At 41.5% G+C, this 26,105-nt stretch overlaps 2 protein-coding genes across 8 annotated transcripts in view; one reads left to right on the top strand and one right to left on the bottom strand.

Annotated features, from left to right (window-relative positions):
• The window catches only part of RASA2 (RAS p21 protein activator 2), a 98,111-nt gene that overhangs the window by 25,613 nt on the left and 46,393 nt on the right, over positions 1-26,105 (bottom strand). For 5 of the 6 annotated variants that reach the window (XM_061636886.1, XM_061636883.1, XM_061636887.1 and 2 more), the window contains 9 exons: positions 25,421-25,569; positions 18,476-18,590; positions 16,483-16,557; positions 15,304-15,427; positions 13,789-13,895; positions 10,724-10,810; positions 10,565-10,642; positions 10,076-10,149; positions 9,198-9,275 (listed from right to left, as the gene is read on the bottom strand). In XM_061636886.1, the coding sequence (XP_061492870.1) occupies positions 9,198-9,275; positions 10,076-10,149; positions 10,565-10,642; positions 10,724-10,810; positions 13,789-13,895; positions 15,304-15,427; positions 16,483-16,557; positions 18,476-18,590; positions 25,421-25,569 (887 nt within the window). The remainder of the gene's footprint in view (positions 1-9,197; positions 9,276-10,075; positions 10,150-10,564; positions 10,643-10,723; positions 10,811-13,788; positions 13,896-15,303; positions 15,428-16,482; positions 16,558-18,475; positions 18,591-25,420; positions 25,570-26,105) is intronic. The other variant, XM_061636884.1, reaches the window with a different exon arrangement.
• Positions 1,823-3,172, top strand: LOC133388503 (uncharacterized). Of its 2 annotated transcripts, none has more exons than XM_061634467.1 (2): positions 1,823-2,229; positions 2,722-3,172. In XM_061634467.1, exons 1-2 carry the CDS (start codon positions 1,853-1,855, stop codon positions 3,110-3,112), a joined length of 768 nt encoding a protein of 255 aa, XP_061490451.1. In that variant the 5' UTR covers positions 1,823-1,852; the 3' UTR covers positions 3,113-3,172. The 2 variants fall into 2 exon arrangements, with proteins under 2 accessions (XP_061490451.1, XP_061490450.1); XM_061634466.1 differs by having other exon boundaries at positions 1,823-2,391.

Genomic DNA, 26,105 nt, shown 5'->3' with positions numbered 1-26,105 from the left:
AAATGGCATTTTGTCAAAAGTATTTTTGTCTACATTTTATACCTCATCCTTGGTTTTCCAAGCTTGGCATGGAATGCTTCTCATACAGAATTAATTTGAAATGCTGCATATTTATTATCATAATCATCATATTCAAAATAAAAAATATATGTACCGCCTTCAAGTTGATTCCAACTTATGGTGACCCTATGAATAGGGTTTTCATGAGGCTGAGAGGCAGTGACTGGCCCAAGGTCACCCAGTGAGCTTCATGGCTATGTGGGGATTTGAACCCTAGTCTCATTTTGTTCTCACAACAACCCTGTGAGATAGTAGGTTAGACTGGCCCAGGCAGGGTTATTCAGTGAGCAAAAATGATGCAAACAGGATCTCTTTTAATTGTGCTATCGACCTGCTTACTTCCACTCTGACTGGGGGATCTTGCAGCATGGGGAAGAGATGGGGGCACATCACAGCTGAAGTTCACCCATATAGGAGCATTATCTCTTGTTCATTACAGAGACGCCTGTTGCAGGTTTTGCTGCTGAGAGCAGCAGTCAGTTAGTGCGGCCACTTGAGTCACAGCTTGTTGATCCTGAGGAGGCAAAACTAGAAAGTGAGGTTCAGAAAGGAGGCCCTGTGCACGAGGAGGAGGAGGGCATGAAGCAGTGCCAGTTGCCCACAGCCACATCTGCAGAACAGCAAGTACCATGGTTTGGCTTTGAGAAAGCTTGTACATTTGTGAGCCAGAGTGGGAAAAATGTTGTTGTACGATGCAATTACTGCCTTCCAAGGATCAAAAATCTGAGATCAGCTGTTTCCTCCTCATCCAATGTGAAGAAACATTTTGAGGTAAGCCTTTGTCATGCTGGTCCTCCAAGAGTGTCCATTGTCTATTTATGTTTAAATTGTGAAGTTCCTCTTCCATTTTTTCTTGGATTCATGCTTTGTTCTTCTTCCTCAGAGGGCACACCCTGAGAAGCTGAGAGCAATTGAAGAAGCAATAAAGGCAAGGAGACGTGGCCTTCCTGAACCAATGCATGACACCCCTCCTCCCAAAATGCTGAAGCAGCAGCAGACAACCCTTGAGAGGTGGGGATCTGGCAGGGAGCCTGTCACCCAGAGCAATCTCGACAGGAGAATCATTGATTTCATTGTAGAGGAGACATTACCACTTCAGACTGTGGGCAAACCATCATTCATTAATCTGGTTCGCATTGGACTCCCCAAAGATCTCACCATCATATGTGCCAAGACTCTGAGAGACAGAATTGAGAAGAGAGCATGCCACATGAGAGAAACTCTTGCAAACCGAATGGGTGCTGTGGCATATATAGCAACCACTGCAGATTGTTGGACCAATGGCAAGAAGAGTTACTTTGGGGTAACAGCCCACTGGATCAACCCAACTACCCTGAAACGTGAAGTCGGGGCCTTGGCTTGTAAGCGTCTGAAGGGGCGCCATACATACGATGTCCTTTCAAAAGCACTGCATGATGTACATGTGCAGTACAGGATCCACAACAAAGTTATGTGCACTACTACAGACAATGGCTCCAACTTTGTGAAAGCGTTCAGAGTTTTCATGGCCAAAGAACCAGTGGAAGCTGCAGGCACCAGTGACGATGATGGTGATAACCAGGAGGAGGAGGAGGCTGAGGTGGAGTTTGTGCCTATCTGTGAGATCCTGGACACAGGACCTGAGGCAGAGGAAGAAGCTGCAGACTCAGGAGAGGATTTTGTTTTACCACCACACCAGAGATGTGCTAGCCACACCCTCAACCTTGTGGCAACACAAGACATAGAGGCCATGCTTTCTGACTCCTCCAAAAGTAGTCTTCTTGGTCCTTTCAAGAAACAGTTTTGTTCCTTGATGGGAAAGTGCAGCAAGTTGTGGTCCAAGCAGAACCAGTCAGCCCAGATTGCTGAGTATACCCGTGCGCAATGTGGTGTGTATCTGAAGGTACCGAATAGGACCAGGTGGAATTCCACCTTTGATGCGTTGAAGCAACTACATGAGCTCCTGTCAACTGTGCCACTAAAAATGCATGCCATAATGGACCGCTGCTCCTTGTCCAGGATCACAGCTGCTGAGATTGAAGTGGTACAGGAATACACAGAGATTATGGAGCCACTAGCCCAGTCCCTAGATATCCTGCAACTGGAGAACGGCATGTTCATGGGGTATTTGCTACCAACGCTCTGCGATCTGGACCGCAAGTTAGAAGGACTGGAAAACAAACCTGAGAGGTACACATACTGTTTTCAGCTGCTGAGAGGTGTGCGCGAAGCCCTAAGAAAGCGGTTTGCAGCTATCTGGGAGGACAAGAGGCTTCTTCTGGCAGCCTGCCTACACCCTCGCTTCAAACTAGATTGGCTGAAATCGTGTCAGGCCGCCACCCATACCAACAAGTAAGAACATTAGGGAAGCCCTTTGGGTGGATTACTCCAAGGGAAATGTTGTCTCAAGGGAGGCATCAGAGGGCTTAAGGTGGTAGGCAGGGGCTGGGCCTTTTCTTCCTGGGGCTCCTCATCACAACCTTGGGTTACTGCAGGTAATCCTTAAGGGTCTGCTGTGCTGCCCCATGAGTGTGGTGACTTGGTCACCTTCCTACCTTCCATGTCATCATCCACAGGCTCAGGCTGGACCCTGAACCAGGGGACATAACAAGCATCAGGAAATGAAGAGCACATGATGGTTTCCTAACATATATGTGTTAACATATCCTCTCTCTTTCTTAGATACACAATGGAAGCCTTGTTGAAAGCTGAAATAAAGATGGGTGTACTTAATGAGGACAGTGATCAGTCTTCAGATAAAGACCAGGAAGGAGATGACTTAGAAGATGACTTCTTTAACTTTCTGCCCCAGGGCAAGAAGTCAGCAGTGGACACTGCTGAGGAGGAACTGGTGAGGTACCTGAGGTCTCCCAGCAGGGAAGTGTCATCACTCCATGGCTTTCCACGTGTGCTGCGGTGTTTTTTGCAGCACAACACAGGCATGCCTTCAAGCGCCGCAGTAGAACGCCTGTTCAGTACTGGTGGCAATGTAATGACTGTAAAAAGACATTCCTTGTCTGACATGCTCTTTGAGCATCTTGTTCTTTTGAGACATAACAGAAACATATTATAAAAGCATTTCAAGTGTAAAATTTGATTTCAAGAGTTGGGGTATCTTCATTGCTTGGGGGGATGTGAGATTCTGTTATGCCATTATGTTAATCTTACGGATAAAATTTTTTATTCTACTACCCCCTATGTGTGTGTGTTTATTTTTAATATTGTTTTAGGCTTCTTAGATGTGCAGCAGCCAAGGCCAGCACCTTGTAGGAGTTTTTTTTTAAAAGTAACTGAAATGTAATTGTAGTGATTACTTTTGAGAAAAAGTAAAGTAATCAGTTACTTTCAGAGCAATTGCAATTGTAATGGTGATTACTACTTTTTTGGGCCAAGTAATTGTAACTGTAATTTATTACTTTTTAAAAGTAATCTTCCAAGCTCTGGTTAAGACTACACGTCCAGACATAGCAAATGCCATCAGCATTTTGAGCAGGAGGGTGGAAAAGCCCACAGAGCACAACTGGAATGGGGTGAAAAGGGTACTGAGATATCTGAAAGGTTCATCAAACAAAGGAATAACCCTGTCTGTAACCAAAGAGGGTAACTTGGAATGTTATGTGGATTCCGATCATGCCGGTGACCAAACCAGCTGTCGGTCAACGTCTGGTGTGCTCATATTATATAATGGCTCAGTCATAGACTGGTACAGCAGGAAACAAACTGTCGTTCCAATATCCAGTTCGGAGGCAGAGTATATAAGCCTGTCAGCGGCATGTAATGAGCTGCGATGGTTTGATCAGTTAATGGAGGAAACACGTATAGAAGTCAGAAAACCCATACTTGTCTACGAAGACAACCAAACGTGTATTAGCCTAGCCATGTCAGAAGCAAATACGAAATGTACTAAACACATCAGCGTGAGATATCATCACGTTAGGGAGTGTGTGCAGCAACAATTCATAAAGCTGGTATATGTAAACACAAAGAACATGCTAGCCGATGTGCTGACAAAACCAGTAAATGAGGAAACATACAACAAACTGGTAGACAAACTAGGCATGTGTAACATGAAAACTGTGTAAAACAAACAAGTAACTACCAGTAAAAATATAGTTGAAAAATGTCTGTAAACATGTCTGTAAAGGAAATAAAACGTCTTTGCTGGAAAGGTGGGGGCTGATGAGGATAGAATGAGTCTGGTTTCCAGAAAGACTAAAAAGGGGTTAAAACGGCTGAGCATACCAAGGTCGCAGCGGCTGGCCCTGAAGCCATAAAAACCTTGAAGCTGAAATAGCAGTGTGGGGGTTGTATATGTTAGTGAAGGAAGGCGTTAGAAACTGTCTGTTAAACTTATTGAGCTTTGCCAGTAAAAGTCTCATCTTAAACAAAAGGACTGGACTTTCTTCTTTGTTTTCTCTTTGGCACTAAACACACACTGTGCGCCACTCACACACACACGCACACACAACACACCACAGCCTAACAGGCTGGTATCTGTAGTTACAACCGTTCATGGAGGATCTCTGAATGGCACCCCCTTCTGGAAATTCACACACACCAGAGAGACAACTGGGGAGATTGGGGTATATGAACAGGTCGGTGAGTACTGGATACAATCTCATCCTGCAAAGGCAGTAGAGTCCACTGCAGGGTCCTGGGATGATGCTGAGCCCAAGGACTGATCTGTATTATAGAAACCAGTAGACCCAGGACTTTGGCCATGGCCATTAAATCTGCTGAAGGAGAGGAGCGAAGAGCCGCAACTGTGGATGCAACATTGTAGATCCTCTCCAGGGACAAAGAGATCGTTGATGTGTGCATATCAATGAGTGCGCCAAGATGCTGAATATGTTGAGTGGGAGACAAATGGCTCTTCTTGGCATTGATGAGGAACCCATGAAACTGCAATACAGCCAGAGTTAACTGGATGTCCATTTCTGCCTTCTGAGCAGTTTTCGACCATATCAAGAGGCCATCCAGGTAAGGACAGACATGGACCCCCTGGAGATGGAGGTGTGCCACCAGGGTGACCATGATTTTTGTGAAGATCTTCAGTGTGGATGAGAAGCCAAATGGCAGGGCCCGGTACTGAAAATGAAGATTGCCATAGGCGAAATGTAGACATCTCCTGTGACCTGGATGGATCAGGATGTGGAGATATGCCTCCTTTAAATATACTGAAGCAAGGAAGTCCTGGGGCTGCAGTGCTGCTTTGATGGACGACAGGGATTCCATCTGGAATTTCTGATACTTGACATAATGATTCAGGAATTTGAGATCCAATATGGTTCTCCATGACTTGTCTCATTTGGGTACCACAAAGAAAAAGGAGTACACCCCTGAGAAGCATTCTTCATGAGGTACCTCCTTGAAGGCCTGAATGTGGAGAAGATGCTCTATGGACTCTTGCACTATCCGTTCCTTGTTGACTGAATTGAGATCTGAGGAAAGAACAAATCTGGTGGGAGGGAGAAACAACAACTCGATCTGGTAACCTGACTCTATTGAGTCCTGCACCCACCGGTCTGCGGCATGTTGCCTCCACACTGCAGAGAACTGTTGGAGGCGATCCCCAACCGGTGGGAGTAGAGCATCAGTATTGTCACTGGTGCTGCTGTCTGCCTCCCCTGGAGGAAGCAGAGGGGTTGACAAATCTTCCTCCTGAGTGAACTTGTTGTCTGCCTTGAAACTGTAACGTGTTTCAGTAGGAGTGGTTGGAGCGAAAGTTGCAACCCCTACCCTGTCTTCCTAGCTCTCCAAAAGGAGCAAAAAGCTGATTGATAAGAAGTAGCAGGCATTGAATAGGGGACGTATCTTTTGAAGGGATGTCTCTCCTCATGATGAGTAGTTAGCAAGACAGGCTTCCTCTTTTTTTTGGGATTGACCAGGACCTCCTTCAATGCATCGATTCCAAATAGTTTGTGAGCCACATAGGATGCAGTGGAAAGATTTACTCTTGCCATTGTATCTGTATGCCAGTGACGGAGCCAGAGAGTTCTGTGTGCCACCACTCCTGTAGACAAAGAGTGTGCAGCGAGCTGAACGGCATCCAGCATGACATCCGATATGAAAGCAGCAGAATAGTGGTGTTTCAGCAGAATCTTACGGATGTGTTCGATATCCTGATGAGATTCGTTCAGGAACTCACTGAGCCAAACCATTGCTTCTCTAGAAAAAACCAAAGCTGCATAAGCCACCCTGAGAGCAAGGGCAGATGTCTCATGCGACTTGTGATGAGCGAAGTCCAGGCGACGTTCAGAGGCATCTTTGAACTGCACATCCCCTTCTTTGGGGATCAGCGATCAAGACACTAGAGTTGAGATAGGCTGATCCAGTCCTGGGACTTTAAGGACATCCATGAAGGTGAGATCAAGATTATAAAACTTGCTGGCTGTTGTTGGAATGCACTTGGAATGTAGAGGGGCCTCCCATTCCATGATGGTTAGCTTCTTGAAAGGCCCCACAACTGGTATATAACGAGCTGAAGACGTGGCTCCTTTAAAACAGACTTACTTTTGGAAGGTTCAGGTATTGTAGTTGGATCCCCAACAGTCTCACTGAAGTTCAATGCCTCTAAAGTCTTGAAAAAACCTATGGGACGAAGCTTCTTCCACTGTGGCACCATCACTTCTCTCTCCTTTATCACTATCAGGCTCCAGTGATGGATCACGGCAGTCCATAGAGACCTCAGAACCTTTCAATTGGGTAGTAAGTCAATCCAGAGATACAATGATGAAAGAGTTGGAATACCTGTGATCTTTCTCTTCTGAGGAATGGCCGCTGGCCATATGTGTGCATTGAGCTGATGGTTGTGTATTGTGTTTAAGAAAGTGAAGGCCCCTGGTAAGGGCAAGCAGCACGACCCTGCATCTGCATTAACAATGGTCCTTCAGGAGGTCACCGCAGCAATTCATTTGAAAAGACCTCCAAAAGGGCATCTTTGAGTTGGGCTAGGGCCTCAGGAGGCAAATGCAAAATTTAAGGAGCTGGTGGGAGGTGGAGGCGGATCAGGGTCCCTGGCAGCTAACTGAGGCACCGACAGATGATGTTCAGCGCATTCTTTGTCAACAGCTGAATGGCTGCCACTTGCAGACAATTCCAGGGCTGGATGCTCCAGTGCGCCAATATACAGTTCTCTCTTAGTGGTCCTAATAACAGTGGACTGTGGTTGTGCCTGATGAGGCTTATAATTTGTCTTATGCTGTGCACTCTCAGTTTTGCCATTTACCTTATGCTGTGCACTCTCAGTAGTGTTAACATGAGAGGCAGCTTTGCCATGCTTTCTTTTTAAGCACCTTTTTGTGCTGTAGTGTAGATATTGAAGCAGACACCTTAGGGGGAAGAGCCACAGAGACGGAAGACACTGAATCCAGAAGGGTTATGTCATTGGCATCATTTGGTACGACTGCCACTCTTCTGGTCCTGGACATTGGCAACAAGAGGTATAGCCTCCATGACAGCACAGCTCAACTCATGTGCACAGGTATGGGGCACGGAGGAAGTATATAATACTGGCTGCTCAACTCACATGCACTGGTGGAGGGTGTGGAGGCCATTGAATTGGTATGAAAATGAACACTAATTTGGTTCCACAGTTAACTTTTCCTACAGCAGATCAGGAAGGATTGAAAAGAAAGAAAAGCAGGTCTCACTCTCACTCACACACTCACACTCACTCACACAACACTCACACACTCACACTCGGAAAGAAAACCCACAAGGAAAAACCCAGTAGAAGAATGTGAACACACGAGGGACAAGATGGAACTTCCTGATGAGAGGAAAAAAAGACAAGGGTTTTTTTACCACATGTTAGAAAATGAGAACGACAATTAGGACCTCACAGACAGTGAGGTATACAAACAGCAGACAATAGGGAACCAACAATAATGACAACAGGAGGAGGTGAGCGCTTTAAGCACAAAAATGGTGGGAAGTGGGAAAAGGCAGTTAGAGGAAACAAAAAAGGCACTCACTGTGCTGCTGCTCATAATGGCGCCTGCCGTGCTGCCACTGAAAGGAATAAGTGCAGTAGCTGAAAGAGAAGCTGTTGTGTTGCTGCTCCACGGAGTGAGGCAGGCAACTTGCGGGGAGCGGGGCGGGGGGGAGAGTCCAGAACAAACCCAGCGCTCAAAGCAAAGCCCCCAAAACACCAGAAAAGAGAGGGGTGGTTTTTTTACATCATATGTCAAGGGAAGAGAAAAGACACACAGCAATGAAGAGAGATGACTCTTTCGAGGGACGTAACACAGAGGAAGAAGATATTAGGTTTGGATCAAACAGAAGAATTAGAAAAGGTTAGAAAAAACAAAGCTACTTAGGAGCGAGAAAGGAAAACAATCCGCCTAGATGCAGGAGGCAGGAATACTCTGGGGTCTCGCGAGAGTTGCTACTTCCTCAAACAACATACGATTCCTGCCTGCTGATGCTAGATGGCGCTGTTATCCCATTTGATGAGCTGTTCTCCAGGGAGAATTAAAATTCTTCTCAGAAATGGAGTTTCCAGTTCCATTTACTCGCAAGCAGTAGTTACTGCTTGTAACTATAATTAATTCCCTCCCCTTAAATATTAGACAGGTGCCACCCCGATTATCTTTTCGGCGCCTACTGAAGACTTTTCTCTTTCAACAAGCCTTTTAAGCAGAGACCTTATCCCAGTCTGTGTTGGAATTGCTTTTTAATGTGTTTTTAAACCTTTTTTTTAAAAAAAGATGTTTTAAAAGCTTTTTTAAAAAATGTTTTAAAGAGGTTTTGTTTTAATATATTTTAAAGTCTGTTTTAAGATTTTTAAAGTGTTGTTAAAAGAAATAGGGGGGCCACAGCATCTGATTGTCCTGATGTGCAACCTATACTTTGGACAAGAGGTTAACTGATCTGTTCCCAGTCGGAAAAGGTGTGAGACAGGTGTATTTTATCACCCTATTTGTTTAATCTATATGCAGAACATACAATACGGAGAGTGAGATTGGACCAAGATGAATGAGGCGTGAAAGTTGGAGGGAAATGATGAAACTGAGGTTATCATACTTTGGACACATAATGACAATACATAATTAGCTAGAAAAGACAATAAAGCTGTGAAAAACAGAAGGGAGTAGAAAAAGAGAAAGACCTAACAAGGGATGGACTGATTCCATAAAGGAAGCCACAGACCTCACCTTACAAGATCTGAACAGGGTGGTTCATGACAGATGCTATTGGAGGTCGCTGATTCATAAGGTCGCCATAGGTCGTAACTGAGTTGAAGGCATATAACAACAAAAGATATGCACATAATACCATACTACTAGCAGAAACCAGTAATGATTTGAAACGAATACTGATGAAAGTTAAAGAGGAAAGCACAAAAGCAGGACTACAGCTCAACGTCAAAAAGACTAAAGCAATGATAACAGAAGATTTATGTAACTTTAAAGTTGACAATGAGGACATTGAACTTGTCAAGGATTACCAATACCTTGGCACAGTCATTAACCAAAATGGAGACAATAGTCAAGAAATCAGAAGAAGGCTAGGACTGGGGAGGGCAGCTATGAGAGAACTAGAAAAGGTCCTCAAATGCAAAGATGTATCACTGAACACTAAAGTCAGGATCATTCAGACCATGGTATTTCCCACAGTAGAAAGGAACCTACTTGCTAATATCATTTCATTTCACTAGTAATTAAAAATGAGGATGCCAGCGTATTGTTTCAACTCTGCAAGTTCTTGCCATCAGTACATTTACAATAAGCATGGTACTGAGTAAATAACGGTAATAACATGTTAGCCTCTCTATGCAGTAATCTTGCACTGACCAGGAAGGGGCATTATGCGTATACTGGTAATCTGAGCAAAGAGTTGTGAACATATGTAAGCAGGTAGCCCAGATATTAACACTCAAGGTGACTACCTCAGAGAGTGTTGGGGCTTAAATAGTCAGGGAAGCAAAGGTTATTGGCTAGGACTAGTTCAGAGAGAGGGAGAGGGAGAATAACACAAATAATGTATACAAGCAAAACACTTTTTAGTATACAGTACTTGGTACGTCAGTTACCCTTCTTTTAGATGTACAGACTCGCTCATGACACTTGGCTCTTTACTTTCAGTAGATGATACTTCATCTAAAAACTAAAGATGGGGAACATGTTAAAATAACGCAAACTATTTTCTATACTTAAAGCTTCTACAATTAAAATAAATCAATATTCATGAAGCCTAGGTTCAGCTCATACCTACAGAATTTGCTGCTTCTGCATTTTGCCTTCACATTTTACTTAAAATATTACATTTTAAAAACATTTCAATGCACTGCATGGTGCAGTAAACAGAAGACTTAACCTGGATCAGGGAAACCTGGTTTTCCAAATCCTTACCTAGCTGTAAGCTCATTGGCTGAGTTTTGACCATCTACCAGTCTAATCTACCACACAGGGCTGCATGGAACAACCTTCAAGTACAGTTCCTGAGCTCCTCCAAGGAAGGCAGCAAAAAATGAAAGTATACTTTTTAAACAGTAAAGTATTATGTATATATAAAAGAATACCTTTTTGACAGATTCAATATACTCCTCTTCCTGAAACATTTTGAAAAATTCACACATAAATGTCTCCTTGAAGCTTGACTAAAAAGAGATAAAATTGTTATAAATAACCTTAACAAGATACTAGTAGCAAAATACAGAAATAAACTATCAGGTACTTACCAGCTTGCTTTTGGACAAACTTCCCCAGCTTCCCAATGTTTGGATGGCTTTTGATATAAGGGTTAGTGTTCTAGATATTTGTGCATCCTAAAAGAAACATTTAGGAAATAGGTAAGGTTGCTATTTTACAAGAAGTGACAAAGTTTAACTGGATTAAAGAACATGGCCAGCAAACAATTGTTACTGGTGTCACAGTATTGTTTTCAGAACCTGCTAAAAACGTTTTTGTTTAGGCAAGCCTACCCAGACATGTAAATTTGGCGTGCATTTACATGTAATGTTATATTATAATGTATATTTTTTCAACTGCTGACTTGATATTTTGGATTTTTTAAAGGTCAACTTGTTTTTAGCATCTTATTTTATCAGTATTTTTAATGTATATTTTATATTTCATGTAAACAGCTTAGAGGTCTTGATGATGAAGCGGTCTATACGACCTGTTAAATAAACAAAATAGTAATACAATGAAAGATAATATCTATCAAGTATTTTACTGTGCAGCCGCCACATCACTGAGATGGATATAGCATGAAGCAGTGATTTGTAGACTTCAACCAAGTTCTCCCCCAAAATATAGGGTTGGATCCAGAAGCACAAGGACCTCTGATACAAGCAAAGGTCCCCATCAGCACAAGGGGGGCAGAAAAGGATATATTTTTGGCAAATTCCCTGCAGACCCTTGCATACCGCCCATGCTGTTTCGAAATGTCAGAGCAGATTTTTTGGGGAGGGCATGAGGAAACGCCATCTCCCTCCGCCTCTGCCAATTAGTGGGCAATGGGAGCATTCTTTCAGTGAGTAGAAGTCCACCCATATGAAGTTTGGCTCTAATCCATTAGTAAATGAAACACCTTATATTGTAGATTCCAGTTCTACAGTTTTTTTTATTTGGCATATCCCCACCAGGTGAAGCAAAATGCAAGAGAGTTGTACTTTATTGCTTCAACAGAAGCCAGGCTTCTACATCACTGTTCTAAACATTTAAGATGTTAAACATTAATACTGATCTTGTAATACACAGAGCTAGAATTTGTCACTTCAAACAATTCACCTATGTGAATGTTTACGCTTAACACAATATTTGAAGCAGAGACTGAGGAACCTAATGTAGGGCCCCACTCATACAGCGAGTTACGTTCCGGACCCCCGCTGTAAAGCAAAAACTGCTGTAAAGCGGATCCCATTGACTTACATTGACCAAAATGGCACCCAGAGGCAAAAAAACGCAGTAAAAGCGGAACAAGTGCTGTAAAGCGGGGCCTTTCTACAATTCACAACCGCTGTATTAGTGGAATGCTGTAAAGCAAAGCACTGTAAAGCAGGGCCCTACCGTATTTTGTTTTGCTCCACTTCATGTAAATCCCCAAATATTTATTGTACAGCAGAATTGTATCCTGAATTAAATCTGACATTTTTCTCAATTTCCCTTTCTGAAATTATGATAGATTCATTAAATGAATATTAACTACAGCATATTTTGGCCTCAACAAACTACATAGTTACTTAAGGACACAGCATTGTCTTTTTAAGGCTGCAATCCAATAGCTGTCTACTCAGAAGTAAGCTCCACTAGATTCAATGGGACTTACTCCCAGATAAGTGTGTACTGGATTGCAGCCTAAGCATCACTTCCCTTGCTAACAAGGACCAGAAATCTAAGAGTAGGTACAAGAGCTGAGAGTGAGTAGTGACAGTAGAGTGGACAGGTGAAAATGAATTAATAGGTGCAGTGGATACACGGGGCATGCTAAGAAGTGCAGAGCATTGAAAGCACACTGCTCAAAGAACTTGGAGCCAGGAATTACATGCAGTGATGTGGGGCAGAAGAATGTCTAGAAAAATTTCTGGAAAATTTTCCAGTACTTTATTTTTACATGGAAAACTTTCTGTTTCATAAGTTCAATGAACAGATGCAAACTTGCTTAGGAATAATATCGAATTCAAAGTTTTCCAGAAAACCAACATCACTGATTACATGAATAGTAAGTAGCGAAGACTATTCAGTGCCCTCTAATTAAGGAAGTTCACTGCCATAAGGAGCATATCAATTTGTAACATGCTTGCAAAATGTTTAACATCTTGGATCCAAAAAGTAATTGATACAATTATGCTAAATTCCTGCATAAGCAATGTTACAGAAATAATGCCTCTAAGTAACTGTTGTGGGGAATCACAAGTGGGAAAGAGTGCTATTGCACTCAGGTCCTACTTGTGGGCTTCCCATAGGCATCTGGTTGGTCACTGTGAGAACAGGATGTTGAACTAGATTGGCCTTTGGCCTGATCCAGCAGGGCTCTTATATTCTTATGATGTCAACTAAAAATGAACACCTATAACACAGGAAAACAAAATCATTTTAGAACATTTTCTCTTTTGAGATGATCAATGCACAAAGCTTTTGATTTGACCATGCCCGCAGTGTATTAACACTACAATCCTTCAATAAATTTTGTTGAGAAGAGTCCATAACAGAAACAAATTGCACGTTACAATAAATCATTGAGGTCACTTCATGCACTATGCTTTTCATGAGCAGAAGACATTTCTGTGTAGAAGCAGGCTTGGAACTGACACATAAATTGTTGCACGTAACAACAAAGTTATAACTGTCCCATTTAACATCCTCAACAACATTAGCTGCCAGAATATTAGCTGTATAGCTTTCTATACTCTCCTTCAAGATAACCTGATCTTCCCTTTTAGGGCTTTCTGACTCCGTTTACAAATTCCTCTGAAGTCAATAGGAAATGCATCCAAACATATACGCAGGATGCCAGTTACCTAATATTTGATTTTTTTCATTTATGTGGGCCATTTACTTACAAGTGCTTTCAGGCATAAAAATGGCATAGAACAGTTTGCAAGTTAGAGGCTAGGTACTTAACTAGAGTTGACTTTTTAAAAAAATTAACCCAGATGCCCTAGAACTCACAATTCAGCTCCATTCACAAAGCTTGCAATTACTCTCTACATTCATATTACAAATGTTAGGAAGATGTATATAGAAATAAACCTAACAAACTTGGCCTACAGAGTTGAGACAGAACATTATCAAAACTTACGGGATGATGAGGTCGTAAATGGAAAGTATGAGGCGATACTACAGCTACAGCAAAGAAACGAAGAAATACAAAGCTGCTCACTGCAGAATATTGTACATGAGGGTCATCTGCAGAGAAAAACCATGAAATGTAAGATGTACTACAAGTTGGTAGGAAATGAAGAAAGTGAAAACGTTAGCAGGACAATGTTAGTAGAAGACAAGTTACTGTTCTTTGGCAGAATAAAGAACTAGCAAGTGGCATGAAATGAAGGTGTGGCTATGATGCAAGATGCTTTGACACTTGGTTTGTATCTAAACTATAATTTAGCCATGTGCACAAGCCTTGGGCTTGTGTGCTGCATCTTTCCTCCAGTGTGGATACAAGGAAGAGACTGGAAGTGTTCACTTGTGTTTCTCATGAATCATGGTTTATTGTTATGTCTGAACTAAAAACTTTATCCTTAACTATGTTTACGGAAACAAACAAGGATTTGAGCTACAATCTGAAGTTGGCTTGTTTACCTAAACCATAGTTAAGACTAACCATGTTTTGCTTCATGGCTGTGCTGAAAAAAGACAGGAAATGGGGAAGTCATGAGCTCAATACTGGTTCCTGTAAACCAGAGGCAGGGAATCAGATGTTGTTCAATTCCCATCAGCACCTAGCATGGCCAATTGTAAAGGACAACAGGATTTAGGAACGCAGCAAAATCTCGAGAGCCACAGGTTTCACATCCCTGATGCAAACCATAGTTTATTATTATGTGCATTAAATACACTATACCTTCTAATGGGTTTCAGCTATTTTACTCACTACGGAGAAGGCAATTCTCTTTCTTCTGGAACACTGTTGTATAGTATATGTATGTTCTATATAGAATACATATAACTACTTGCTATTCACAGCTGCACACATTTTAACATATCAGTAACACTAATAGATGCATAGCTATATTTCAAAACGTTATCAAATACAACATCTTGAAGCGCAATCTCTTTTATGTATCTCTTATCTGGCACTCCTTTCATTCTGATGCTTTGTTATAAGAAGCGTGCAGTTTTGCTGATGCCAAATAATATTAATTAACAAATACATACACTTTGTATGCAGTCTACAGAAGGCAGGCAATATTTACAATAAATATTTGAAAAATCTATTGAACATGTAAGTTGAAGATTCAACTATTTCAGTTTTCTTATGAATGCTACTGGGAACATTTTCATTTCATGAATGCTACTGGGAATATTTTCATGGACTTCAAGAAATTTAGTCAGGCCTTATGTCAGTTAAGAACATAAGAAGAGCCTGCTGGATCAGGCCAGTGGCCCATCTAGTCCAGCATCCTGTTCTCACAGTGGCCAACCAGGTGCCTGGGGGAAGCCCGCAAGCAGGACCCGAGTGCAAGAACACTCTCCCCTCCTGAGGCTTCCGGCAACTGGTTTTCAGAAGCATGCTGCCTCTGACTAGGGTGGCAGAGCACAGCCATCATGGCTAGTAGCTAGATTGCTAAATTTTTAAAAATTACGCACTTACTAGGAAATCTTTCAGCAGCCAAGCGCCTCAGAGAACAGAAAACATCACACATTAATGTAGGGCAACTTATACTTGACTGTACAACTGTACTGAATACTTTGTCAACATAGTAGCGCAGATTTTCCTGGAAGACAAACATATTTGCATTAACATAGACTTTTATAAGTTTTCTCCTATTGTCAAAGAGAAAAATACAAAATTTGATACATGGTCTCCATTCTATCATACAATGGCAGTCTTCTGGGAACAGGGACAAATGCAAATCAGATGCTTTAAAGGCAAGCAAAAGACACTGACATACATATATACATAATAGAGAAGCATGCGAAACCATCCTTCAGCAACACTTACAGCATTTGGTACTTTCACTGCACTCAGTTGTAACAGGTTGCCAAAACAAAGCCCAGTTATCACTACCAACACTTCTTATAATTAATAATTCAAAACACAGCCCTTTTATGGTACAAAGTGTCTTACAAATTCTACTTCTATTGCAGCGCACTAAGAATTCTATTTTATCAAAGAGTACGCCAAAACTAAGCAGCAGCAACTTCCATGGCCACCACAGTGGGTCTATTGCTGATTCAGGATTTGATCCCAAATATGTATGTGCATTATTGCATGTGCAATTTTATGAACTATTTACAGTGGTTCTTATTTATATTAAGCTCTACATAATGAAGTGATGGAGAACACATTGGTAGCTGGCAGGCAACACAACAAATAGAAGAAAATTTGCTCTATTTGCTCAGATTTCTCAGTAATTTTCCTTGCTGCTGAACATGGCTAACAATTACGACTCCAAGGAGATGATTATACAGAGTTATTTCCTAGCTTAGAGGTGGGGAACCTTTTTCAGCCCAAGAGCCACATTCCCTTCTGGAAGCCACATGCCAGTGGGGTAGGGGGAGGCAAAAGTGGATAGAGCAATTAATGTAACTTATACATTTGTACAGCAGGGTAGTTTAACTTCTCTCTGACCTCCACTGAGAGAACACATTTCAGCCAGGCAAAAACAAGCAAGGAGGGTGCAAAGCAGGGCAAGTAGGGGTTTGGCTGAACAGAGTCCTAAGGGCCACATACAGAAGCCTGGAGGGCCACATCTAGCACCAGGCCTGAGGTTTCCCACCCCTGCACTAGCTTCCTGAATATAAGCTGAACAAAATCACTCAAGTGTACCTTGTGTATTTCTACATTATCCGCTTCTTTCAGTTTCAGGGGATCAATTTCACAGGGTTTAGGATTCTCACATATCTGAAAATAAGAGTAAAAATTTAGTTAGTTGTAGAAGGATGAAGAATTATTTCAGATCTATTTTCCTTCACTGGGCCAGAGGTAAGAGGGACAAAACCACATACACATTCCCCAGCAGCTGCCCTTAGGATTACCACTAATTTTTGGATAAAGATGGCACCAGCCCCAGCATGTGTAAATTTCTGGTAGTCATGTTGACACCAGAGAGTCATACAAGATCTTCATTCTTGCAAAAAATGGAAAGGAAAGGTAAATGGATCTTGGTTATACTCCAAACCATGCATCTTCAAGGTGAAGGTATCTCAATTTCTCCCATTTTCTTTTCTTCCAATCTTCCTTAATATGCTGAGAAGATATGCCCACAGGAGGAATCTTGTTAGTTAATGACTACATTGCAAATAAATGATTTTTTTCTTGGGGTATTGAATTTCAGAGTAGCCAAGATGGAGAAGTTACTTGTTTTTTTACAGTTAATACTCATACATCAAGTGCTTCCTTCCTGTCACTGACTTACAGAGCAATCAAATTTATTAAAGGTTGGCGGAAGCACAGCTGGCAGAAGGGGCTGTCACATTCAGCTGTTGCTTGGAGGCGTCTTGGAGGGGAGGACACTGGCTGCATCAGCAGGATGCAGCAGAAGGAAAAAACACATTTCCTTCCGCCACCTCTTTTCCTGATATACCTGCTGCTGTGAGGGAGGGCCACGAGAGGGAGACCAATAAGACCTGGATATTACTTAATCCCCCCAGCCCCTCCTCTGACATGCCCCTGGAACACTCCTTTTGAATGCCTTCTGCTGGGCTGAGCTTCCCCGGCAGACCTCCAATGGAGCCGGCTGGGTCCCATCTCAGCAGTGGCTGAGCTGGGATGAGGGGTTTCTGCCAGTCTAGCCTGGTTGAGCTGGGACCCAGCCGGCTGAGCCACGGGTCCATCATATCCAACTCACCTCAGCCCGACCTAAATAGCAGTTGGATTGCACCCTTATTATATGAACAGCAGTTGTCATCACATGGGCACAGGTGCATATACACATACATGGATGATACTAAAGAGATGACTTCCAACACAGTTAGATATGAGTTGTCTTAGGCAACTTCATTCCTACAGCAAATGTATGCTTGCTGTTGATTAATATGTCTGTATGATAAGCAACTACTATATGTATTTAAGGGGCACACCAGGCAGATTATCATTATGTGGAATGTTTTCATATTAACATCACACTTGTCTGGAAGTTGCTGACATTTTCCTTAATATGTGTAGAGAATCCCTTTCGTTCTTTAGCAAGAGCCATATGACACCCCACCATGCAGATGTTTTTGTGGCAAACAGGTCATATAACATATGATGTGGCCCTTAGAAATGAAGTGCAGCTTTGCTGTCACTACCAGATACTTAAGAAATAACACCGCACTGAGTCATTCAGTGATACAGCTGAAAGTAGCATCTACAATAACCCTTAACAGACTCTATAGTGCAGTGTTTATTGTTTTAGACTGATTTTGCCCCGTGGTACATAGCTGGGAAGTACTAGTACAGAAAAGGAGGACGAGAAGTGCAGATAGTTTCAGCAGCAAGGAAAAAAATTAGTAGAAATAGAAACTGCAAGAAGCTATGAACTATGATAATTCTGGTATGGGGCTCTCAGGCTCTTGAAGGTTGTGCACTCACTATACAACATATATGTTATAGCATTTTGAGACAACTTAAACACTAAAATTCTGCAACAGCTATTGTCATTCTTATACAGAGAATTAATCAGTCTTGCACACTGCCTTAATCAGAGGTTGTAAACTGAGTCATGTCTCTAGATAGCAATATAAACATTTTAGTTCTGACAGAGAGGAGAAAATAATCCCTGGGATTTTTCCAGCATTCTCAATATATCCCAAAACGTTTAAGCATAATTTTACAATACCTCATCAAGAATTGGTTTTAAGGTAACTTTCAGGTAGTGCTTTCCCACTATTTTCATCATCTCATCTAGGCATCGAGTAGCTGAAGAGTTCCCTCTGAAGATTGTATTTGCTTCCCTGCAATACAAAATGAATGCTTAAAAATTCAAGATGGAAGGAATGTATAAATCTTAGCCAAAGTTTTCTGTGAAAATTTTCTAGCATATGCAGACAGTATGCAGAAATGAGATTTTAAAAAACATCTCTAATGTTTAAGACATTTACATATTGCTTAATTGTTCATGTAATCTAAGTTACATTCAGGTAACTAATATTAAATGGATGTCTATGTCCACTGTGAGCCTAGCTAGTTATCAACTTTCAAGTCATCCTTATGGAACTGCAGGGGGGGGAAGTGTCCTAAGCAGACATCTGTCCTATTCACAACTGACAGAAATCAAGACCAAGAAAGACATCTTCATCCGTTACTAATTTTAAGATACAGAAGGCACAACCCTATCATTGTAGGTACTTCTTTCTCAATAAATTATTATTTCTATGTTCCCTTGCTCTTTTGATGGCAGTGATAGCGAACACTCTGAGCATGAGGTTAATTGCTGTAAACAGCCCAGAGAGCTTCGGCTATGGGGTGGTATATAAATGTTATAAATAAATAAATAAACCTCCATAATCCAATCTTCAAAAAAGCATCTAAGAATGTCAATTCTTTTACACCAGGTGTGGGGAACCTTTGGACCTCCAGATGTTGCTGAACTACAACTCCCATCATCTCTGACTGTTGGCCATGCAAGCTAGAGCTGATGGGAGTCTTAGTTCAGCAATAGTTGGAGAGCCAAAGCTTTACACAAAACACATCCCTTTTTGAGAAAAGGGAAAATATCGTTTCTTCTGGTTCTATCTACAATTATAATGTGGGGCTGTATTGTTAGATATTCCTATAAAAAGAATCAAATCAAAGCTAATTATGTAGCCAACTAATAATGAAGGTTTAGGAAAAGTAATCTAGACTAACAGGAACACACATATTTTTAGTCTAACATGAAAGCTCCAATATCAGAGGTCCATAAATTTTTGCTAGCCTTAGAAGCCACTCTATTCTGTGCTCACCCTGAGACCTTGCTTCCCACAAGAAGGAAGGAGTGAGGTCTTGCTTTTGAGGTCATTCTGAACTTCTGGGAGGTGATCCAAGAGCCTCATGAATGCAGTGTAATTGATGGAACAAACCCTGAGATCACAGTATCACAGTTCGTGGGACAATGTCCAGCAGACACTCTCTGCCCTTACTCAGGTTCAGGAGATCAATTGATCTTGTCAGAATTTTAGTTCTGTAGTTCTGAATTATTTAAGTTTCTTAGGATACTGAGGACTGGTGTATAGGAGTGGCATGTTCATTTATGGACCTGTCAAGTATGCATTTTGCATCAGCATCAAGCAACTATTGCAGCTGATATCATCAAAAGGATCCTGAATCTGGTTTTATACCTTTTAAGAAGGACAACATAGTTTCAAGCAGCAAAGGATTTAACAGTTCTTAGTGATAAAAATAACTTCTCCAGTAGGCACTATGACACCACAAGTGGGTATTGTTTTCCTCTCCTGTTGCTTGAGGCAGGAAAGGGTTCACACACCAAAGGACTTTCATCTTAGCATGTCCCACAGACTGTTAGTTCATATTCTTGCCTAGCTTGTGCTGCACTGTTTCGCCTTGCTCTTCAGTCTAGCTGGCATTTTATTTAATTATTTCATCTGATCCTTTCTATCTTTTGTTTTCTGGTGTTTTTTGTCATTATTGAATGTTTGGTGGTGATTTTCCATTTAATGAATTGATGTATTAACTGTTATGGGTGTGTGAGTGACTGTTAGGTATCTGTTGTCACCATTACCTCTGTTGATTCCTATTGCTTATTGGTTCCTGTATTAATTTGGTGATTAATTAGTGTGTATAATTAATTCTTTCACAGTTAATCCTTCATGAATTGAGTATAAATTTACTGAGATATTTTTTAATTCCCTCAAACTTTAAAACAGAAAAAACTTTAAGAATTCTAATTAGCACAATTACTATTGATTCCTGCTAGCAGCAAAATGCCTAAAGATCTTAAAAAGAGCTATTCTGAGGGGTCTAAAGTAACTGGAGTGGCTAGCTCGGTAGATCTTGCAGCCCATTCAGAAAAGAAAAAAGCAGTTTAAAATACAAGCTGCTGTGGCACTCACACAGATGGGTGCCATTTTGAGCAGCAGACATGCAGCAAGGATTGGTCCATTAACTCCTGCAGTAGTGGGGAAAGTGAGCAGTGAAACAGTGAGAAGACTAGCAAAACCTCATAGGTGGGAGAGCAAAGTCAGCAGTGGGTAGTAACACATGATGAGCTGCTTTCTGAGGATGAAAGTAGCCCAGCAAAAGTCCCAAAGGTTCTTTTTAACTCAGAACCAAGCAAGGGTGAGTTTGTTGGTTTTCCCTTGCCATCAGCCTGTAGTTTCACAGAGCTTGGCAGTTACCAAAGGATTGAGGTCTGCTGCCATCTCTGGACAAAACAAAGAACAGAAAACAGTTGTATTACTATTCAATTATGATGCATTGTCAGATAAAAAGGCACTGATGGCTGATATTTCTGCAGAATTAGCTGTAATTAGGCAGACAACACAGGAAACTCCTGTGCAAATGCAACAAATGGCTAATTTAATTCAGCCAGCCAAATTCTGCTTTAATACAGCAGATGCCTAATCTGATTCAGCCAGCTTCTACTACTACTGAGCAGCAAGAATTTCAATAACTTCACATAAGTTTTTCACCAGATCCACATGATGTTGCAAGTGGTAAGGTGCATAGCCTAAAGGATGCACAGTGGTCAGGCAAACAAAATATGCATGTTCATCAAACTGTTTGTGATAATTCCATTGTTTCACAGAAGGATAATATAGATGAAAGGAGTGATGGAGCTGAGGTGAAGGAGCAATTAAGACTGTTTCATAATGCATACTACAATACTTCATTGGTCAAGGCTATGGCAGCACTAGATTTAAAGGAGTCTTCTAATGAAGCTGTGCCATCCACATCTAAGTAAGCAACTGTGCTTCCAGAAACAAAGCCAAATGACAAGGTGGTCAGAGCACTGCCATTGCTTAAAAAATTAGTGAAATATGAATTGGACTCTCCCATCCAGTATAAAAAATCAGTGTCATATGCTAATAAGTTATTCTACCTTTTAGATCCATAGTTCATGGAACAATTAAAGACTCCAGCAACTGATGCTCCAGTTTCTGCTCTGGTATCCAAAATTTTCCTTTCAAGGGATGGAATGCTCTGCTGGAGGATCTTACAGAATTCAAGTTACCTTTAGTTTTAAAGAAAGTGCATGAGGCTTCAGGGTTGGCCACATGTGCTTCCTGTGCAGCCTCTGTTTTTTCCAGGGCAGCTCTTCTGTGGTTAGATGACATTCTGGACAACCTGAATCAAGATCCAGATAGGCCCAGGAAAACCATTTGGGGGGGGGGATGTTCGATTTCAACCAAGGAACCAGCATCAACCTGGACCATGGTTTCAGAGTTCTTCCACCACTAGAGGTGGAATACAACAAAAACAGTTCTGACTCACCACAGATTCCTGTGGGTGCCATGTTGCTGTATTTTTCCCAAAGGTGAGAAGCAACATCTGACCATAGAGTGAAGAATGCAGTACTCTAGGGATTGCAAATAAAATTTCAGACTCCATAGCCAAGCCACTTTGTACCATCTCCAGTGTGTTCAAACCTGGAAAAAATGCAAGCTAGTACAGGAGGCAATCAACCATCTGTTGTAGATAGCAGCAATCAAACCAGTACAGCAACAACATAGGTCCTCTGGTATTTATTCTATACATGTCCTTGTGCTGAAAAAAGATGGTGCTTGGTGAACTGTTTCAGAGCTGGAGTACTGGAACAAGCTCATGAGGAATTGAAAATGTCATATGGAGCTGTTGATTTCCATTTGGGAAGCACTGCAACTGTTTCAGCTTCAGAAGCTAGCTTCAGCTCCAAGGGTCTTCATGAAAATCATGGTGGCCCTCATGGCTTATTGGCATCAGGAAGGGGTTCACCTGTGTCCATATTAACATGACATTGTTATGAGATTGAGAACAGCCCAGTCTGCATATTGGGACATTCAGGTTTTCTAGCGAATGTAGTAAAAAGTCATCTGACTCCAACAAAAATTGCAGCGTTTGGGAGCAACCATGGATACAACTCAAGAGAGAATATCATTGTAAAAAGAGAGGATGGCAAAGATAAAAGCAGTGGTTACATCTCTTCTACTAAAGACCACAGAAAATCTCATGACATTGGCAAAGGTTTTAAGAATGTTGATTTCATCCACTGAGGTAACATCTTGGGCCCAATTCCACACAGGGCTTCTGAAGTGGGCACTCATGCCATATCAGGCACCCACTGCACAATGTTAACATCTGTATTTACAGATTTGTCTAACTGCAGAGCTACAGGCATTTCTCAGATGGTAGACAAAAGTAAGCAGTTTATGCAAGAAGATGCTCTTAAAGGATCCTTCATGGGAGGTAACAGCAACAGATGTGAGCCTAAGAGTTGGAGAGCTCACGGTAGGGGACAGACACATGGACAGTACAGGAAGCAAAGTAGCCTACACACACGAGTCAAAAGCAGCAAGGTTGCTTTGCAACATTTTGTGACACTTCTAGGTCTAACACAGGTGATTTTGTGGACAACAATACAGTGAAATCTCATGTCAATCATCAGGGAGGAATGAAATCATGGATACTCCAGCAGGAGTCTCTTGTAGCAGAACATGTTTGAGGGGTGGACAATGTTCAAGAGGATTGGATGGTTGGCAAAGTATGATGCTGGGAGAGTGGCAGGTTCACAAAGATGTGTTTAGGCAACTTTGGAAGCGGTTCAGAAGGATGGATGTGGGTCTATTTGCCTCTGTGAATCATTAGCTTTGGAGGTATTATACCAGGTATCCATCAATTATGGCAGAAGGCACAGATGCTCTGAACTCTCCTTGGAAACCAGAACTACACATCTTCCCTCCAATTCTGATGTTGGCTTGGGTGTTGAAAAATATGAGAACAGAGAAAGCAGAAGTCATTTTGATGGCCCCATACTGACCAAGAAGGCCGTGGTTCTCAGAGTTGGTGAACCTGGCTGTGGAGAAGCTGTGGACTCTGTCACATCAACCAGATCTCTTGTTACAAGATCCTGTGATACAGCCTTTCCCAGCCTCTGGGTCCTCAGATGTTGCTGGACTACAGTTCCCATAATTCTTGACCACTGGCCATGCTGGCTGGGGCTGATGGGAGATGTAATCCAGCAACATCTGGGGACCGAAAGGTTGGGAAAGGCTGCTCTGATACATCTCAATCCAGAATGGTTAAATCTAACCACTTGGAAGTTGAGCAGAGGAAGTTATTGAGAGCAGGATTACCACCAGAGGACATCACTACTATCATGACATTGCGTCGTCTATCCACAATAAGAGTATATCAGTACACTTGGACAGTGTTTGTGTGATGGTGCAGTAAATGTTGTGTGTGGCCCAGAAAAACTGAAATACATGAGCTGCTGTCTTTTCTGCAGGATGGACTGAAACAGGAAATACCTTGCATAGACAAGCTTCAGCGTTAGCATCAGTATTATCTAAATCTCCATCTCAATTGCTTGGTTCTCATCCATATCTGAAACAATTTTTGAAAGGGGCTGTGTTATCTAGCCATCCAGTTCAACACAGGAATCCAACATGGGAGTTACATCAAGTCCTGATTGTGCTCAACAAGCCACCTTTTGAGCCAGTAAGCTCAACATCTCTGCGAATCATGTTATACAAAGTGTTGTTTTTAGTAGCGATAACATCAGCACGAATATAAGAATTCGGAGCATTGTCTGTAGCAAAACATCTCTGTGTGTTTTATAAGGACAGATTTGTTCTAAGAATTGATCTGTCCTTTACCCTAAAAGTAAACACTGTGTTTCACTGCTAGCAGGAGTTAGTACTTCTCACTTTTTGTCTGTGTCCCACACATCCAACTGAACGTGCTTGGCATTCTCTGGATGCACACAGAGCTTTGAAAGTATGCCTTAATAAGACAAAGCTCAGGCACGCAAATTCATTATTTGTATTGTTCCATCCAACCAATTTAGGAAATAAAGTTACTTCTGCATTGGCTTGGTGGATAAAGCTATGCATTTCCTTGGCATACTATACTCTTCATTTAACACCACTAAAGGGTGTTGTGGCACATTCAAAAAGGGCAGCTTGCTGAATGCTGAACTGACATGTGGGCAAATTCAAACCCATTCACAAGTCATTACAAAATGGATCTTTATGCTTCTGTGGAAGCAGTGTTTGCAAGGAGAGTCCTCCAGCAAGTTTTGCCTACATATTAATAGCACAAAATCTAACCTCACATTTGGTCAGTTATGGAACATCTCATTTGGGGGTGTTCAAGTGCCCACTGGAGAAGGAACCATTTTACTCACCTGAAAGGTTTTTCCCAGGGGGCACTAGGACACTACCAAGAACCATCCTGGATGAATAAAATATGAGTGGTGAGACATAGGTGGTAGGAATAGAGAATGACCATAGGCATTCAAACTCTTCTGTTCATGTTGTATTTATCTCTGTTTAGCTGATGATATAGTGTTTTTTTGTTGAGTAATATTATACTTCCAAGCTTGGCCAGATAGCGAACTATCACTCCACAAGAAGGGCTAACACGAGAGTCCTTTGGAGCATTAACTCTTTCCTGCCTCAAGCAACAGGAGAGGAAGACAATGCACATTTAGTGGTGTCCTAGTGTCCTCTGAGAAACACTCTTCAGCTGAGTGAAATGGTTCCTTTGCAGAAAAATGTGTATGAGACACATTTTACATACATGTGCACTTGTCATGGACACAAATATTGGGAAGAGGGAGAAAAGAGGGAAAAAATCAAGCACTTACTGAGTATCTTTCAATTCTAATTCTGCTACTGCAGTGATAAATTGTACTAGTTTATGATGATGTAGCAACAATCTTACAAGAGGCAAAATGGCATCATATTTATCTCGACACACTTCAGCCAAAACGTAAGCAGTAGAAGCAGAAATAGGCTATAAAAAGGGGAAAATATAACTGAAAATAAATACCAGTTATACCAAATTGGAAAAACAGTAAGACAACCAGAATTTGAATAAATTCAAAAATGTTAAAATATGCTTTTCTAAGCTGGCTCAAATCCCCACACAGCCGTGCAGCTCACTGGGTGACCTTGTTGGGCCAGTCACTGCCTTTCAGCCTCAAAGGAAGGCAATGGTAAACTACCTCTACCACTTACCATGAAAACCCTATTCACAGAGTCGCTGTAAGTCGGGAGCGACTTGATGGCAGTACATTTACATTTTAGATTTTCTTTGAACTGCAATTCATAAGGTAGCCAAATAGCTTGTGAAATGCCATCTTTTCATGAAGCAGGGGGCTGCTTTTAAAAAACAGTTAAATTCTCTCATGGATGTACAGTGTATTAGAGTATGTACAGAGTATTTTTTTTAAGTAACAGTATTAGTTATAACTATGTATACTGTTATAAGTATAAACAACAACAATTTTAAATATTTATAAGTAACAGTATTACTTATACTGTTCTCAT

This window comes from Rhineura floridana, chromosome 7 (genome assembly GCF_030035675.1).
Source record: "Rhineura floridana isolate rRhiFlo1 chromosome 7, rRhiFlo1.hap2, whole genome shotgun sequence".
In the NCBI taxonomy this organism is placed as follows: Eukaryota; Metazoa; Chordata; class Lepidosauria; order Squamata; family Rhineuridae; genus Rhineura; species Rhineura floridana.
The sequence above is the reverse complement of the archived record's forward strand: the minus strand, read 5'-3'. Positions and strand labels throughout refer to the sequence as shown.